A 15,454-nucleotide genomic window follows, 5' to 3' on the forward strand; every position below is an offset into this window, starting at 1 on the left:
TAGCAACAACTAAAACATCGGTGTGTTATCAACATTGATTGTTCTCAAAATCCAAAACACAGCACTGTACCAGCTACTAGGAAGGAAATTAACTCTATCCCTGCCGAAACCAGGACAGGCCCCATGAAATTGCAGCCTTTATTCATGGTGGAGAGGGAACGGTCTTATTTCACTGCTCTGATCTATATAAGCAGAAGAAAGCAGGTGACTTATTTCTAGCTTATTAAAAAACAAATCTAACTTAGAACATGTGCACTGTCCCCTGCTTGTGTGAAGACTTAATACTTATTTCTTCCTTTCCAGGCTCATATGAATTACCACTCAGAACCTACTTTATCGATCTTGTCATAGATTTGTTCTGATCGGTTTGAAAAAGCAGCACCAAAACCCTTTAACTCAAATATTGTAATATTTCTTCCTCATGGCAAGCAACACAGCAGTCTGCTGTGATGTTGGGAAGCGATGCTTTTAACTGTGATAGATGAAGCACAGCACTGCTTCAATTTATTGCTCCTCCTTGTTTTCATGCAGCCTTGCAGGTGTCTCCAGGAGTGTAACATTGGTGGTTGCCTACATCATGACCATCACAGACTTTGGTTGGGAGGATGCACTGTCTGTTGTCCGCGCAGCGAGATCCTGTGCCAATCCTAACATGGGCTTCCAGAGGCAGCTGCAGGACTTTGAAAAACATGATGTTGATCAGGTAAATGAACTACAAACAAGAGAGCTGCGAAACACAACCCCAAGTCGGATCACGGGCTACTTCTCATTATTTTGTGGCCTGGGTGGTTTATCTGACTCTTTTTGTTTTTGCTTTGAGGGAGTGGCTTCTTGGCCAAGCCTGCTCCACTGGGGAGGTACGGATAGAACTGAAGGTATCAGGGAGTGCTGGATGGGAGAAGAGATGAAGCACAACATCTAAACACCTCCTGCCCAGCTGTGCTCTCAATCCAGTGATTGCTTCATGTGTGCTAATACACAATACAAGACTGACACCTTTAGAGGGCTAAAAACTAAAGACTGAGTTGCCCAGAATGCAGCAGAAAGACCAACCTATAAGTACCAGTTGCATAAAAATAGTGGGTTTCCCCCCAGCACATTCATTTGGAATAGTAAGCAGGAAAGAAATCATAATCAGAAATCTTTGCTATCCAGGAGTTAAACTAGGTTCTCATTATGACTTACGCGTTGTGTTCCCCCTACCGTCTGTGGCTGAGACTTAATAAATTTTCTGATGTGTAGAACATTCTCAAATCTGACCCTTTTTTTCTTCTTAGCCTTTGAAGGCTTTGTAGAACTAGGAGAATTGAGGGAACAGTGAGACTGCAAAGTGGTTTTCATAAAACAAAAATTAGTTTCTTACCCCTAAAAAGAACCGTCCCACGCAAAAGACCTGCTCCCCGTGGGTGATAGGTGACTTCCACTTATGTTAACAACCTGCTCTGGCTATCCCCTCCGTTTTCCATTGCTCAGCATGTTGCTGTTCTCTGGGCTTTTGTGCCTGTTGTGCTTATTAAAAATCAACAACAACAGAGGCAAACCAAAGTCGGAAAACAAAATACATGAGGCAAAGGATGTTGGTGGTTTTTTTTTTTTAATTCCATCCCTGTCATTCTGCTGCAGAAAGCTCAGAGTTTAGAAATTACCATTTGTTTTGCATGATGCAGTTTGCAACTGTAAATATTTGCGTTTTTTTTAATATTTAACTGAATGTTTCCTGGATCGTTTGGAACTGGTGTAAATGGCAGAGTAACCGATTTTGAAGAGACAAAAGTCAGAGGGGGACTTTCCAGACTTGTCTCCTTCCTCCCTTACAGTCATTTCTACTCTAATTGGTCTGGGCTAACAGCAATGACAATTAAGGCTATATGCAAATAGCCTGATAAAGACAGTAACGTCTCTCTTTTTTCATCCACCATGGACGGCACATTCTGCCTTTTTTCACTGAGGGGGAGGCAGTAGGTTGCAAAAAGAAATATCCACCTGTAGTCACTGGCTGGGCTGTAGTTTCCTACTGTCTCTTAACAGCAACCACATCCTTAGCAGGTGTCTGTTTACACACCTGATTTCAGTGGAATAATGCCATCTGCCAAGGGCGTGAACTTTTTTCTGATTTCAGCAGCATGGGTGTTTTGCTGTGCCACTGTAGGGTGGTATCCTGTGGGGTTTCTGGAATGGGGCCCTTTGGATCTTGGTCTTACAGGAAGGGGTTTAGTCACTAAGGTCACAACATGGTTTGCACCAATTCCAAACTTCCACGTGGTGGTCTGAAGCTTCAGATTTGACTCAGGATCTTATGATCTTTTAGGAATGGGAGGGAGTAACTATGTGGAGGTCTTGTCTTCCAGTGTCCTAGTAAATGATCTTTATGGATAAAGCTGTCCATGAGCCCCAAACAGAACAAAGCTGTGAAAGTTAAGGCTTGAAAAATGAATATTATCCCTACTGGGACAGAACAGTTGGGGTCTGTGTCTACTTGCTGCTTCTGCAGAGAAGAGCAACGAGATTTTCAGGAAGGACTAAGTGGGCTCAAATTCTTCAACTGGCAAAGAAGTGACAGAGAAGGATGTGATAAAGGTCTATAAAGTTAAGTGGAATAGAGAAAGTGAACAGGTGTGATTTTCACTCTTCCCTGTAATGTGAGATGGAGCTATCAATTGGGAGGTCCCAATCAAGGAAAAGGAGGGGTTTTTATACAATATGTACTTACGGAGCTTGTTGGCATCCAGATATCTTGTGGTAAAAACTTGTGGATTCAAAAAGCGATCTCAGGGCAGAAAAACTCATTTGTTGCTATCAAACACAAAGGTACTGCCTCAGCGTCCAAAAGTACCTGAGCTGAAAATTGCTGGAAGCTGAGGAAATGAGCAGGGAAAAGGTCCCAGCATTATTGCCCTGCCATTGCCTGATTCTTTCCTTGGCATTTGTATCTGGCTAATCTCATACCAGGATACAGAGCTGGACTGACCTTCAGCTGGACCTGGTCCATCTGTTACCATGTACCATATTCAGTCATTCATGTCAGTAACGTATAGGGTCCTATTCTAAAGTTTTTAAAGCTCCTGGACTAGAAGATACCTTTCCTGATATCTACAGTACATTTTTTACTACTGGTATTTGTGGGCTCAGGATAAAAAAACCATGAGTGGTTCACTTTCTGATCTTCAACCTTCTTGCAGCCTGTTGTGACTTGGGCAAGTTGGCTGATCATACTAGCTTCCACGCTAATTCATCTTATCGTTTGTATATGTAACAGGAGGAGGGTGCTTTTAAGTCCAGGATGTCCTTGCCCAGTGGGCGTTCCTTACTCCGTATTACTCCAGCCAGCCAAGCTGTTGTGCAAGTGTGTCATTTTAGGGGATGTAAGGGACCTCAGTGATTTCAAATGTGTTCTGTGCCTGTGTATTCTGTGCTGCTATCGAAGGACAGGCAATATTTGGAGTGCTTTTCTTTAAACTGCTTGCGTTCTTAAAGGCTCTTGAAATTCTGTAGGGCAGGAAGGACTATTACTTCTGCATTACTCTCATGTTATTGTTTCATCGTGTTGTATCTGTATGTTCAATTTCTGCAGTTCAGGCAGTGGCTGAAAGAAGAGTATGGGGAAAACTCTTCTCAGGATCTGCAAGAAGCCAAAAATCTTCTGAGCAAATATAAAGAGCAGGCAGAATTGCAGCAGAATACTGGGGGAAGACAGTGGAATAACAACTTCTCATCTGTGCCATCTCTCTCATACAGCAACTACACAACAGAGACCTAATCGTAGGAGGTTGACTTTTTTCTTTCTACCTTTGAAAAACATCTTGCCGTAATTTCCATCCCATCTTCAAGACTCTCAGCAGTAATCATGCAAGCAGTTGATTTGTAGAAAGCTTCTTGATGAAAATACTACATTATGTGTGTGTGTATGAGTGTGTTTGACACAGTTTTTTAATTTGGGCAGGAACAAGCTCTCTGTATGCCCAGATCCAGCTACTGTGGCTGAGCCAGTTTGTCAGCCAGCCACAGCTATTATCCCCTTGTGCCCACGTTGCCTGGCATTTGCTGTGAGGTTAGCTCAATTCCTTTCATTGTAGGCTAGCAAAGGGCTCTGAGAGATGAAGTCTGGTGATTCAAGCTGTGGCAGTTTGACATCTCTGCACTACTAATGTGGCAAAGATGTTCTTGCACCTGAAGAAGGGAAGTCTGTGTCTCTGCTGCTCCTGTTCGCAGTCCATTGGCAAGTAATACCGTGGAGGTGGGCTTGAACTTGAATGCTAGGCTGCAAACTGGAGCAGGTGAGATGTGGGTACATGTACCTTTCTACCAACAGTAGCATCTAGGAGAGAAGTGGGACAGACAGCTCTGAGTAATAACATCTTCAACTGCCACAGTTGTACTTGCTTCAGTGCACGTGAGACAGAGCTGTCGGTAGAACTGCCGCAGACCAAGAGCACCGAGACTGTTACCACAGCTCAGCTGATGTGCAGTGATTTAAGCCGTGGTCCCTTGATTGTGCATCTGGTCTCCCAGCGTAAGCTTCTCTGGAGAGTAGTTTATCAGGTCTCCAGTGCCGCTGCACTTCATTCCCTGTGGAACGTGTGCCTCTTCAACACACGCCCCTGCGCACATGATTATGTGTCTCCAAAGAGTGGGCTCGGTGTGAGTGCGAGCACCTGTTTCTTTGCTTGTGCTGTGGTTTGCTCTTTGACTTCAGCTACCTCAAAAATGCTGTTCTTGTCATTGTGGTTGTAAATGCAACCTTGAAAATTGCCTTGTGTAATCTTAATCTGACACTGAGTGAAGTAAGTGGGGGTGTGTGTGTGCGAGAGTGTGCGCGTGCATGTATATTTCACAAATGTCTGTATTTGCAAAGTTTATTGTTTTCTTTTAAAATTGCCCATATTTCTCACTGGTTTAAAAATTGAGTTGTTTGAATTCAACTTTCTGCCATTTTAAAACCACTATATATTTTGCTGTGATCAGATTCTTAGGAATGCATTTGTAAAATATATTTTAAACTAGGTTAAAACTAGGGGCCATACTCTGCTCTTTGTAACATTGTGTGTTTCTGGAATGGAGCCATTGCCTGACTCAAGTGTATTCCAAGAGTGTAACTTCAAATATGTCGCCAGGGATGCTGGGCAGCGTATTGATTTCTGATGGTGTAATGGGGGGTGGCACTGATGTCAAGATCATGATTTCTTGTCTTTGACTCAGAGGATGGAAGGCCTATTTTTCTTGAAGATTCCAGAAAATAAAAAATACCTCCCAAACAGCCAGGATAGAACAACAAAACCAAACCCCTCATTTGTTTAAATGTGGTGTGTATCATGCCAAAAGCTGAGCACTGAGCGAGAAGCAGTCAGCATACTAAATAGACTGTTGTCTCTTTCAATTTCTTCGGTTCTCTGACCTCCCATCCCTTCACAAGATTCCTCTTCATGTGATTTCCTGCTTGCCTTGGGTGGCAGTGAATTCTTTGGATGGGAGCAAGGCTTTTGGGGTCAAGTAAGCTCTGGCTGTTAAATATCTGTTGTTAAGTATCTTCAAAAAATACATGTTACGGCTTGTGAAATATGGATCTTGCATATCAATAATTGCCAAAAAGGAAAAAAGGGAATGGGGTGGAACTGGCCTGACCGTTTCATCTGAGTCCAAGCCTGCATCAGGGTTCTCAGTGCACTAAGTGCTTTAAGTGTACTGAACACAGTGAGAGCAGGATAACCGTGTCTGTGTTGCAGTAAGGGATGCTGTTGGATTTGGGAAAGGTGCTGGAATTCAAGCTTGTCGCTAAATGAACCACCACCTATTTGGTATATCCAGCAACTGCTCTGTGTTTGCCTGGTAAGAGGAGTATTTAGCTCTTCTCGAAGACGTTGATCTGCAAATAATTGGCTGTTTAGGAATTCCAGCACAGCAGTGCCCACGTTGGCAGTCCCCTCTGTGCTGTGAGGGCAGATGTGGTAACTGGAAAACGCTTTCCTCGGTAACAGGGTCTGACACGCGTTCAGGATGCTAGTCCACTTGTTCAACCCTCTACTCACAATAGGACATGTAGGGCAACTTCAGCCTGTCCCCAAAGGGCAGCTTTGTCAGAAGCATTCTGCCTATGCTCTTGCCAGGTATCCAGTCAGTCCATCCTGTAGCTGACTGCCAACGCTATGTATCCCATTACACTTTTGGCACTCTCGTCCTTGCGGTAGTAACCCTGTGAGTGCTGGTAAGTTGGCAGTTCTTTTTTCTGTTCTGACAAATACAAGGCAGAATGGGAGACATCTGTTAATGTTCGTGTGTCCGAGATTATTCTGTACTGGGTTTTTTTTTAGTAGCTTGGCTATCCCCAAAGAGTCAGTCCCGCAAATAGAATTTTTTTAGAACTGAATTTGGCTTTAGGGCCATATAGCCGCATCAGTGTGCATTATGCTGCAGCTCGAAAGCAGATACAGGGTAAAGCAGGAAGATGGAGGGAGTGCCATATTGTCAGCAAGTGGAAGTGCTTCTCTCTTTTTAAAAGACAGAAGAGGTATTTTCTGTAGTCTCTTGCTTCTACATCTTGTTTAGCGGTCTGTATGTACTGCACACTGCATTTAAGAGTGGTAAAAGAGCAACAGCAGTCTGAGAAAACTTGAATCTGGTTTGTCCACGTAGAGAGCAGAACGATAGTTTACTCCTTTATTACCACAAGGTGCAGAAGAGAGTAGCAACAGTTCTCACCTTTGGCCTTTTAGAAAGGGAGAGGAGCTAACACAGACTGAGAACGTGACATGATTTGTCTTCCAACCAGCCTTTCAGTGGCAGTTAGTAGGACTTTCCAGCTATCTGGAACGTGACTAGACCCCAGTCCACCTCTTAGTAGTTGGCCTTTATAGTGTAGACGATGCATTCAGTTATTTTGTTTCTGTACTTCAAAACACTGTCCTCATTTTGATGTTCACTGGAAAATGTATAAAGTTTATAACACCTTATTGGATATCCAGATTTGAAATGTATAATCGATTTTTTGGGGGCTAAACTTGATATCCATGTCTGATTATAAGCAAATGTTTAGTGTTATACAATGTAGGTAATGGGTAAAAGCATTAGTATTTATTACCCTGATTTTTAACCTGGAAAGAGTTGCTTCCTTACGTTTTGTGGTTGAGTGGGAAGATATGGCAAATCATATCTCTGTTTTTTAAAAAAGACAGTAATAACGTTGGTTGCTATAATGGCCACTGCCTATAAAGAAGTCAGTGAAAAATTATAGTAATTACTTCAGCTAGTTTAAAAACTCTAAACCTGGTAAGCTTCTTGATTCTGTCTTCCTCTTCCTGGGCATCTTAGCAAAGCCTTGATTGCTTTTTCCAAATGTTTGTATTTAATATGTTCTACAATTTTTTTATAAATAAAAGTAAATGTTAACACCTGATCTGCTTGTGTATTTCTCTAAATAAATAATAGTCTCTGGAAGGTTTCTACTCACTGTTTGTATCCCTGCAGGTACAGTAAGAGTACAAGACGAACTCATTTTGATATTTAGATTACTTTTTTTCTCCTGCACAGAGACTTCTTGAGACTTCCCCTCTCTTCACCAAGTTCTTCCAGGTGAGTTCAAGAATCTGCAGCACAAGCATCTCTTGATAGTAGTCCCACAAGAGGCTGTTGCATGTTGCTCTCTTACTTATCGTTGCTGGCCCATCGTTGCGATAGGGTATGTGGTGAATCCAAATTTTTTATTCTTTTGAAATACCTTCTTTTCCATAGGACACTGGTTTAGGGCTTAATTAGCTGTAAAATTTAGCTGGCTTACAGACTGCCAAGACTCAAGGCTCTCAGTAGTGGTTTGTCAGAGGAAGCTGATGTAAGTGGCAGATGATGATTCTCGGGGAAAAAAAAATTTTAAAACTTACAGTGTAAGGGGGGGAAAAAAGCCCCATTTAAATTCCCACAGATAACACACTGAATTTCTGGTTTGACACCACCTCTGCTAAGAGGGTAATTCTGGCATTCGAACAACAACACCAAAAAAAAAAACCAAAACAAAAAAACCCAAAAAACCAAACCCACCAACCTGAAAGTATAATCAATCATGCCTAAGTAGCCAGATCTCATGGCCACTTTAGTCGTTGCTGAAGGCTGAACTACGTTCTTGGAGTGGGACTCCTTCATCATGAAGGCAGTTAGATGCTCAGGCACAGTGGGGTTTGGGTCTTTTCTTTTTGCCCTCTCCTCCCTCTCCCAGCACTTGTTAGCTTATAGTCTGCTGGGAGTGTGTGAATGTTTCCTAAGGGATCCCAGGGATTCAACTAAATAATATCCTGCACTAGAATAAAGTTAATGTGTCTGTAGATAGCTTTGTATGTGCTAGATGTGCCTTGTTCATAATATATTTCAGTTCATCTTCAGTGTAAGTGGGATGGCTGTGACTTTATTAAGTGTGTTTCAGTTCTTTTCCTCTTTCCATGAAAAGACTTTAAATTCAATGCAGCCTGCTATGTGAAGCTTGAATTAGTGTAATTACCTCCTTTCTCCTATCTGTTATCCATAGCAATGTCTTAGATACATGTGCTGTAGCATTGATGAGACAGAAAACATGTTTAAAATATAATCCCTTGTGAATTAGGAAAATCTCTTAAGTTTTAGAGGAGGCTTCCCCCTACCCCCAAAGGAAAACAGCAAGTTTCCAAATGAAAAATGCACTGCTGCTTTGTCTCCCTTTTGACCACTTAGCACCTCTCAAGGGCAATTTTTATCCAAATCACATGTAAAAATTGTGCTGCAACCATGGTGCCATACTACTGTTCCCAACTATCTTGTTTCATGCAATGTTATATGTAACTGTCATGAGTTCTAGAAAATGGCAGTTCTGATTTGATTCACGTAGTCCTGTCCCACCCATGCAGTAAACTGAGGGAACTAGAGGGCAAACCCGCATGTCCTTAGATGTGCTCATAACCTGATAAGGAGTTTGGGCTTTGCCAGCGAATTGAGAGTCCTTCCACCTCCTCAAGAAGATTGTACTGGCGGAAGGAAGATGGTGATGGTCTCTAGAAAATATTAGACAGCATGAGGAGGATGATCTTGCGCTGTACAGTGTTTCTGTGGAAACTGCTGGAGACACAAAGCATGCGACAAGAAACAGCTATTTTCACACTTCATTCTTCAGCAGAGCTTTAAATGTGGCTCTCGTTTTCCATGTGCCCCAGCTCCTGTGTCTTCAACTATTCCACTGCTACATATAGCTGCTGTCCAGTATTACTCTTCTGCCCTCACCCAGGGAACAAATTCTTTTTCATACATGTTTGAATGTGTGCTTTGCTCTAGTGAATTATGCAAACTGCAGTTTACCAAAAGTGAGTAGCTTGTGCGTAGCAAGATGACTTCCTGTAGTTTCCATGTAGTTTCTAGGGTAATTACTGGGAGTCAGCATCTGATGAAGTGTGAGCAGGAGGTGCCTTTTTGCCATTGAACTACTGCATAGCTCAGTCCTTGTAGGAGACTCAATTCTGCTCGTGTGAGCCAAACACATCTGCAGTAAACTGGGAGTAAAATTCATTTGCAAGCAGTCTCAAAAAATGGAATTTTTCAGCCAGACCTGCACCCAGTTTCCATTTTAGTTGAGGCAATTATGAATGTGCAGGTTTGTACCCTTCATTATTCATTGAACTGTGACTAGAGAGATCAGAACCAAGACATCCCAGCTACTTTTAAGTTGTTTGCTCGCTTGGTCATCTATTCACACAGGCATTAGCAAAGCACAGCTTTAGATCTGGGCAGATGCATTTACAAATGGGCCCTTTGAAACTCTGAGTTCTGATTCCCCTTCTTCCCTTCTTTCTCTGAAAGCAAGTGAGCTTCTACTTAATTTGTCAGATACAGGGCATGGTTTCTTGTATCTCTTCCCTTCCTCCCCTCCTTTTCCCTTTTTTTTTTTTTTTTTTTTTTTTGAATCTCTTCCCTTCCTCCCTTCCTTTTCCCTTTTTTTTGTGGGTTTTTTTGGTTTTTTTTGTTTTTTTTTAAATAACTGGTATTTATCCCAAAGCTCTTGAGTCAGGATAAGTGAGTGCCAATGTGTGGCTTGCAAACAATTTATTTCCTGTAAATGTGTATTAATAAAAAAAGCTTATGTTATAAGGTTGCTGATTTAATTGATTGTGGTAACAAATACAATTCTGCTGTTTGTGCATCTGTCCTGTTACGGTGGGGGGGGGGGGGGGTGCACACCCCCCCCCATGTCATCTTCTGTGGCAGTCTGGCTCCTGTACAGCACTGGATGTTTTGGAAAAGTAACACTGATCCATGACAGTGTTGAACCTGACACTTGAAAAACTAAAAAGGGATATTTAACTTTTATTTGTATGCCAAAAAGCAATGTCATTGGTGGACCAGCATCCTATGCAGGTTACTGATTACAAACAGCGTTTTGCTTGATTCTCTCTATTCCTTGCTTTTTAAGGCAAGGTGGGACTTTGCTGAAAGCTTGCAAGTAAGGGCAAACTCTGCCCCGTGTTTAGAGAAGGTAGGTGTTGAAGATGTCAGAATTACGGCTGTGTTTATGCATGCTCGCTGCGTATTTTCCCAAGGACTGCATTTTGGAAGTCTTTGCAAGTAAGTCTGCAGCATGTGACTTTCCCAGCAAAACTACTTATGTAATCCCTCAATGTCTCAAAAGAAAAAGAAAAGAAAAGAACCCCACCACCACCACCAAACAAGCAAACAAACAAACCCCAAACCAAAAACTGAGCGCTAGGCAAGCTTTGGTCAAATCCTCAGATTTTAGACATGAGACTCTTCTGTTCTTAGGTAGCTTATTTACTTGATAATGTCTGGTTTGCAGTGAGGTTCTTATGAGACCTGATAAAGATCTCCGTTCCTCTGGAAGGTAGGGTATGTCACGCAACAGCTTGCGTCCTCTGAGTAAAGCTTCATTTTTGCAGAAGTCTGCAGCCTGGGCCCGTTTACAAGGTGCGGAAGGTGCCTCTGCTGCCCACAAGTGAACTGGTTGGGCTTTTACTGGCTACTGCTACCATTTACCCCGGGGGAAAAAAAGACTTTTCTGTTTGAGAATGCTGAAAACCATTTGCGTTTTGCAAACCTTGGAGGCTGTGCAAGTATGTCTCTATCGTTTCTCAGCTGGGTAAGGCTGTATGACTCTAAAGTTAACCATCAGTACTAAGTTTGCGGGAGGAATGGGAAAAGGTTTGTCACAATACAAAACCCACCAGGGTGTTTTGTAGTAATGTACTAATTCACTGCAAGCGCACTCTGGACTTTGCTGTCGCTGGAAAGGTCTTAAATACTCCCTCTCTTCCTTAACCATATTTTCTTTTCAAGGGACTGAGGTGGGGCTTGTGACATGTTTAGAGTTGTCCTTCATTTCCCCGGGGTGGTCATCTTGCATCAAGTTGATTGCACTGGAGGAAATGTTTGTCTTGTGAGATCTCACATATTTCTCGCTGGGCCTTTCTCCCTTAGAATTATACATCCCTGATATGCACGTGAATTTCCAAAATGGCATAGAAAGGGTTGCAAGAGCACTTGCGATGCAGTAAGACGGGCTAGGAAGTTCAAGAGTCCCTTCTGACGCAAGTGTCTTGTGGTTTTTGGCTTATCAAGAAGGCATATTGAGTCAGACACCTTTGTCCAATCCGTAAAATGCTGGACTGAGAAGCATTTGGGCTGCTGTTCCCGAATCTCCTACAACTTGCTGTGTGACTAGGCAAGTTGCTTCAGTTCTGGTTTGCTTCATTTTCCCAATGAAACAGGGAAGAAGTGTTACGACTTTCCCTGCTACAGCTCTGCGAAGCCCCCGATGCAAAGCACTGCAAACACTGTGAGTGTTGGTTGTGTAGTGTTAAATGAGGTATCAGCTCCCCGAGGGGTGTTAAAATACCTTTGCAACAAGAGAGATTCTGAAGCAGGGCAAGGAGCTGTGGTGGCTTCTTGCTTATTCTCAACACCTCAGTCCCACCTGCATAGGAAGTGCTGGGCTGCACAGGATGGTGCTTGGGTGTTGATGGGAATAGGGAAAAAATCAAGGTCTGATTCCCCAGGTACCGGTTGCTGTATTTCAACATGAATTATATAAAATGCAGATGTCGTCATTTCTATGTGGAAAAAGACGGAGTGAAGTGGAAGAGGTCCAGGGCAATTCTGGTTGTGACTGCCCTAGACAAAATTCATCCCACACGTGCATCTGTTGAACATAAAATCTCAGGTAAAAATTAAATGGTAGGGATACGTAACATGCCTGTGATGTCAAGAATGATGTGGGGGCAAGTGGAGGAGGAATAGCATACGGAAAAAATTAAAGCATTGGAATACTTAAAGGTAACGTGGTAAGGGCTAGTGATAGATGTGCTGAGATACGTTCCATGCACTCCAGGAAAAAGTCTGCGGGTGAAAAAAATAATGAAAGGGAATCTCTGCTGTTTCCTATACTTTAGATATATGGTCATGACGATAGAAAAAGTGATGTCCCGATTTTCCCCTAGGCTTGTTCTGGAAAGAAAGTGCATATGGAGAATTCATCTAATAAAAGCTGTTCTGGCAGATGAGAACTGGAGGAGGAACAAGATTAGTGCCTCCTTGGCCAAGCTGCTGCTACTTTTGGACTCTTTCATGGAAGACATGAATTTGATTCATTTCCAAAGATGGCTTGGAAACTCCAGGCAGCAGAGGAAGGGACTCCCCCTTGACTTAGCTGTTTTTCTCTGAATGCATTGCACTTGTGTGAAATGCAGTCAGCACCGCTTCTCAGGTCATTTCTGAGGGAAGGTTAGTGCGTTCAGACCCTCCGTTCCTCAGTTTGAGTGATTTGGGAGCCTCGGTGCCTTGAAACACATTGAACTTCAAGCAGGGTTGGGGAACTTGCAGCACCTGCTGTGGCCACCTCAGTTAAGAAAGGAAAACTCCCTGTGATTTCGAACGAGAGTAGATCCAAACTGCGTATCGGAGAAGCCTCTGTCTTTCTACCGGTGGCCAAGGTCTCCTAGATCATCTCTCTCTGGTTGCCTCCAGGACTAAGCTGGGTGATGAGGACTGGTTTAGTCCCTCCAGGCCTCCCTCCCTCCCTTCAGGACGGAATGAAGGTGGTTGCTGAACTCCGTGTTGTTCGTTCATTCAACAAAGTCAAACAGTTTTATCCACTTCTAATTTGAAGCATGTATATTGGGGTGGTTAGAAACTAATAGATGATTTACCTAGCTGAAAATAACCCATCTGAGGAACGGGGCTGCGGAAATAGCCGAAGTAAGAGTAGGGAGAGCATGGTTTGGTGAGTGCTCTGAGAGTAATTTGCCAGCTATGATGGGAAATATTAATGGGGAGGAAGAGACAGTAATCAGTGAATCAATCTGCACGGCTCGTTTAAAAATACCTCCTTTTTTGTGGCTTTGGTTACAAGAATGCTTTGTGGGCCACAGAAGAAAGGCATTAAAAGTTGTTTTAAACAAGCCGTATTCTAATTTCACCTTTCATGAAGTCCCGTGAACCTCTGAGCAAGAGAATTTCCACCCATGTGCGTGCTGGGGGGGAGGGAGGGCAAATGGGCAGTGGATATTTTCAGCAAGCGGTTGCAATTAAAGCAAGCAGGAGCTTCTGTAACTGGTGCTAGATTGCGGTTAAGGAGAACATTTGTTTGAGAAGGGACAGGATGAGACATTAGAAACCCCATCTCAATAGAAGCTACCAAAATGGTGCCTGAAGGAAATCTTTGACAATGAAGTTGCATGTAACGGCCATCTTCTCCTGGGAAATGGTAATAAATATGGTCGTGTCGCCATCACCTAGAGTAAAACCTGCACAGCGAGGAGGATTGCCTGCCTGTGCATCCCAGCTGGCTCTGTGCTTCGACACACGGCATGCCCCGGCTTCCAGAGGGCTCGTGAGCTCGGGCACAGCTGGGTCTGAATGCACAGAGCCAGGCCAGGGCTAAGCTGATGACCCTGCCCAGCTCAGGCTGAGCTGAGCACAGACCCATGGCGCGGTTTACCGGCGAACTGGATAAGCCGTACCCCAGGCAACTGATTGTGCATCGGTAATATTGAATATGTTCTGTTTGGGAGAGGATTAGCCTGAAGACCTGGAGGGGAAGCTTTAAACATCGAGTGCAATCCTAAGATAAGCCTTTAGTGCACATTTTCAGAAGTCAACGATGCTTTGGGCAGTTTTGCTTTTTAGCCACCCTTCAAAGGGGGGTGATCAATATTCTTGGTCTGTCGCATGTTGTTGCAGCTTTAGGAAATAAGAGCTTCCCATTTCAGGGATGACTTTTATGAGGCCCCGCAGATGCTAACTCATTCCTGGAGGGAAGTCATAGCAGCCAGAAAAAGGAAGACCTCTATTATGATATACTTTCCCTTCCACTTGTCAACAATAGTTAGGTGTGGGAAGATTTTATGACGATTACAGTGTACAGAAGGGTAATTTATTTATTTAAACAAGACTACTGATGGTGTATAGCCTAATCTTAAGGTTTCAAAAGAACTTGCAGCAAGGTGGCATGTTTAAAATCCTCCTGGCATCTGATAGCTTGGACAATAAACATGACAGTTGTTTGACCTATGCAGATGTCTGCTGTGATCGTCTTTGAAAGTAACACGTAAAATGTAATGGAAAAGAAAAGCTCTCAGTCATCGTATGACTTTGGGTTGTCATCAAATTTCTCTTTTTCCTACAGTCTTCTAGAGCTTTGCACCAATGATTCTCAGTTTCTGTCACTGTTGGTGTGTTGGACAGTCAGAGTGCACACTTGTTCAGACCCTGAAGGTGAACAGTCATAACAGATAACCTGATCTTAATGGGGTTTGTAGTGGCCTGGCTCAGTGAAGGTAAAAGAAAAGCATAATGATGTTGTTAGAATAAAGCCAAGCAAAGGCTTTGATTTTGGTCTGTTGGTTTCCTGCTGCTTTGTCACAAGGGGAAAGCTCTACAAGCAAATAGCGGCACCTGTGGGAGTTGGAAGGAAAATTTGGAGGAACTTTCAGGAACTGCGTAAGTTTTCTGAGAAAGATACAGTGAGGTAGAGTTAAGTTTTTGTTCTGGATTTTCCTAGAGGGCAGAAAAGATGGCTAATATTGCATGTAAACAGAAAGATGAAAGGAAAAGGACTCTTCTTCAAGAATTACGTTGACGTTGTATCTCAATACACCAAAAAAACCCGATAATGAAAACACGATGACTAACCAAACTGATGGTTTTAGTCCAGAGTGTATAGACAAACTGGCTGCTGGTGAACAGTACTTGGCAGTGCAATGGTTACAGCACCGTTGTAGGACTTCTAGTGAGGAGTGGGAATACGAGGAGAGAGCGTGAATGCACTGGTAGAGAAGATTTAGGACTTGCAGACTTAGACTACGTGAGCCCATGCTGACATCTGATGTTCTCCTGAACAGTGGGAAGCTAGCCCCAGCTTTCCACTCTTTGTACTGATATTTTGTGCTTTAAAGTCCTGTCTTCATGGAGGGGTGAAAGGAAGCCAAAAATGCAGCTGGAA

General features: G+C 43.1%; 1 protein-coding gene across 1 annotated transcript in view; it reads left to right on the plus strand.

The window, feature by feature from the left end:
- The window catches only part of DUSP22 (dual specificity phosphatase 22), a 45,984-nt gene extending 38,597 nt beyond the window's left edge, over positions 1-7,387 (plus strand). The window contains exons 8-9 of the mRNA XM_009279234.1: positions 532-703; positions 3,572-7,387. Coding sequence (XP_009277509.1) covers positions 532-703; positions 3,572-3,757 — 358 coding nt within the window. The 3' untranslated portion in view covers positions 3,758-7,387. The remainder of the gene's footprint in view (positions 1-531; positions 704-3,571) is intronic.
- Positions 7,388-15,454: the final 8,067 nt, after the last annotated feature.

Source organism: Aptenodytes forsteri, unplaced genomic scaffold, assembly GCF_000699145.1.
Source record: "Aptenodytes forsteri isolate BGI_AS27 unplaced genomic scaffold, ASM69914v1 Scaffold81, whole genome shotgun sequence".
Classification (NCBI taxonomy): Eukaryota; Metazoa; Chordata; class Aves; order Sphenisciformes; family Spheniscidae; genus Aptenodytes; species Aptenodytes forsteri.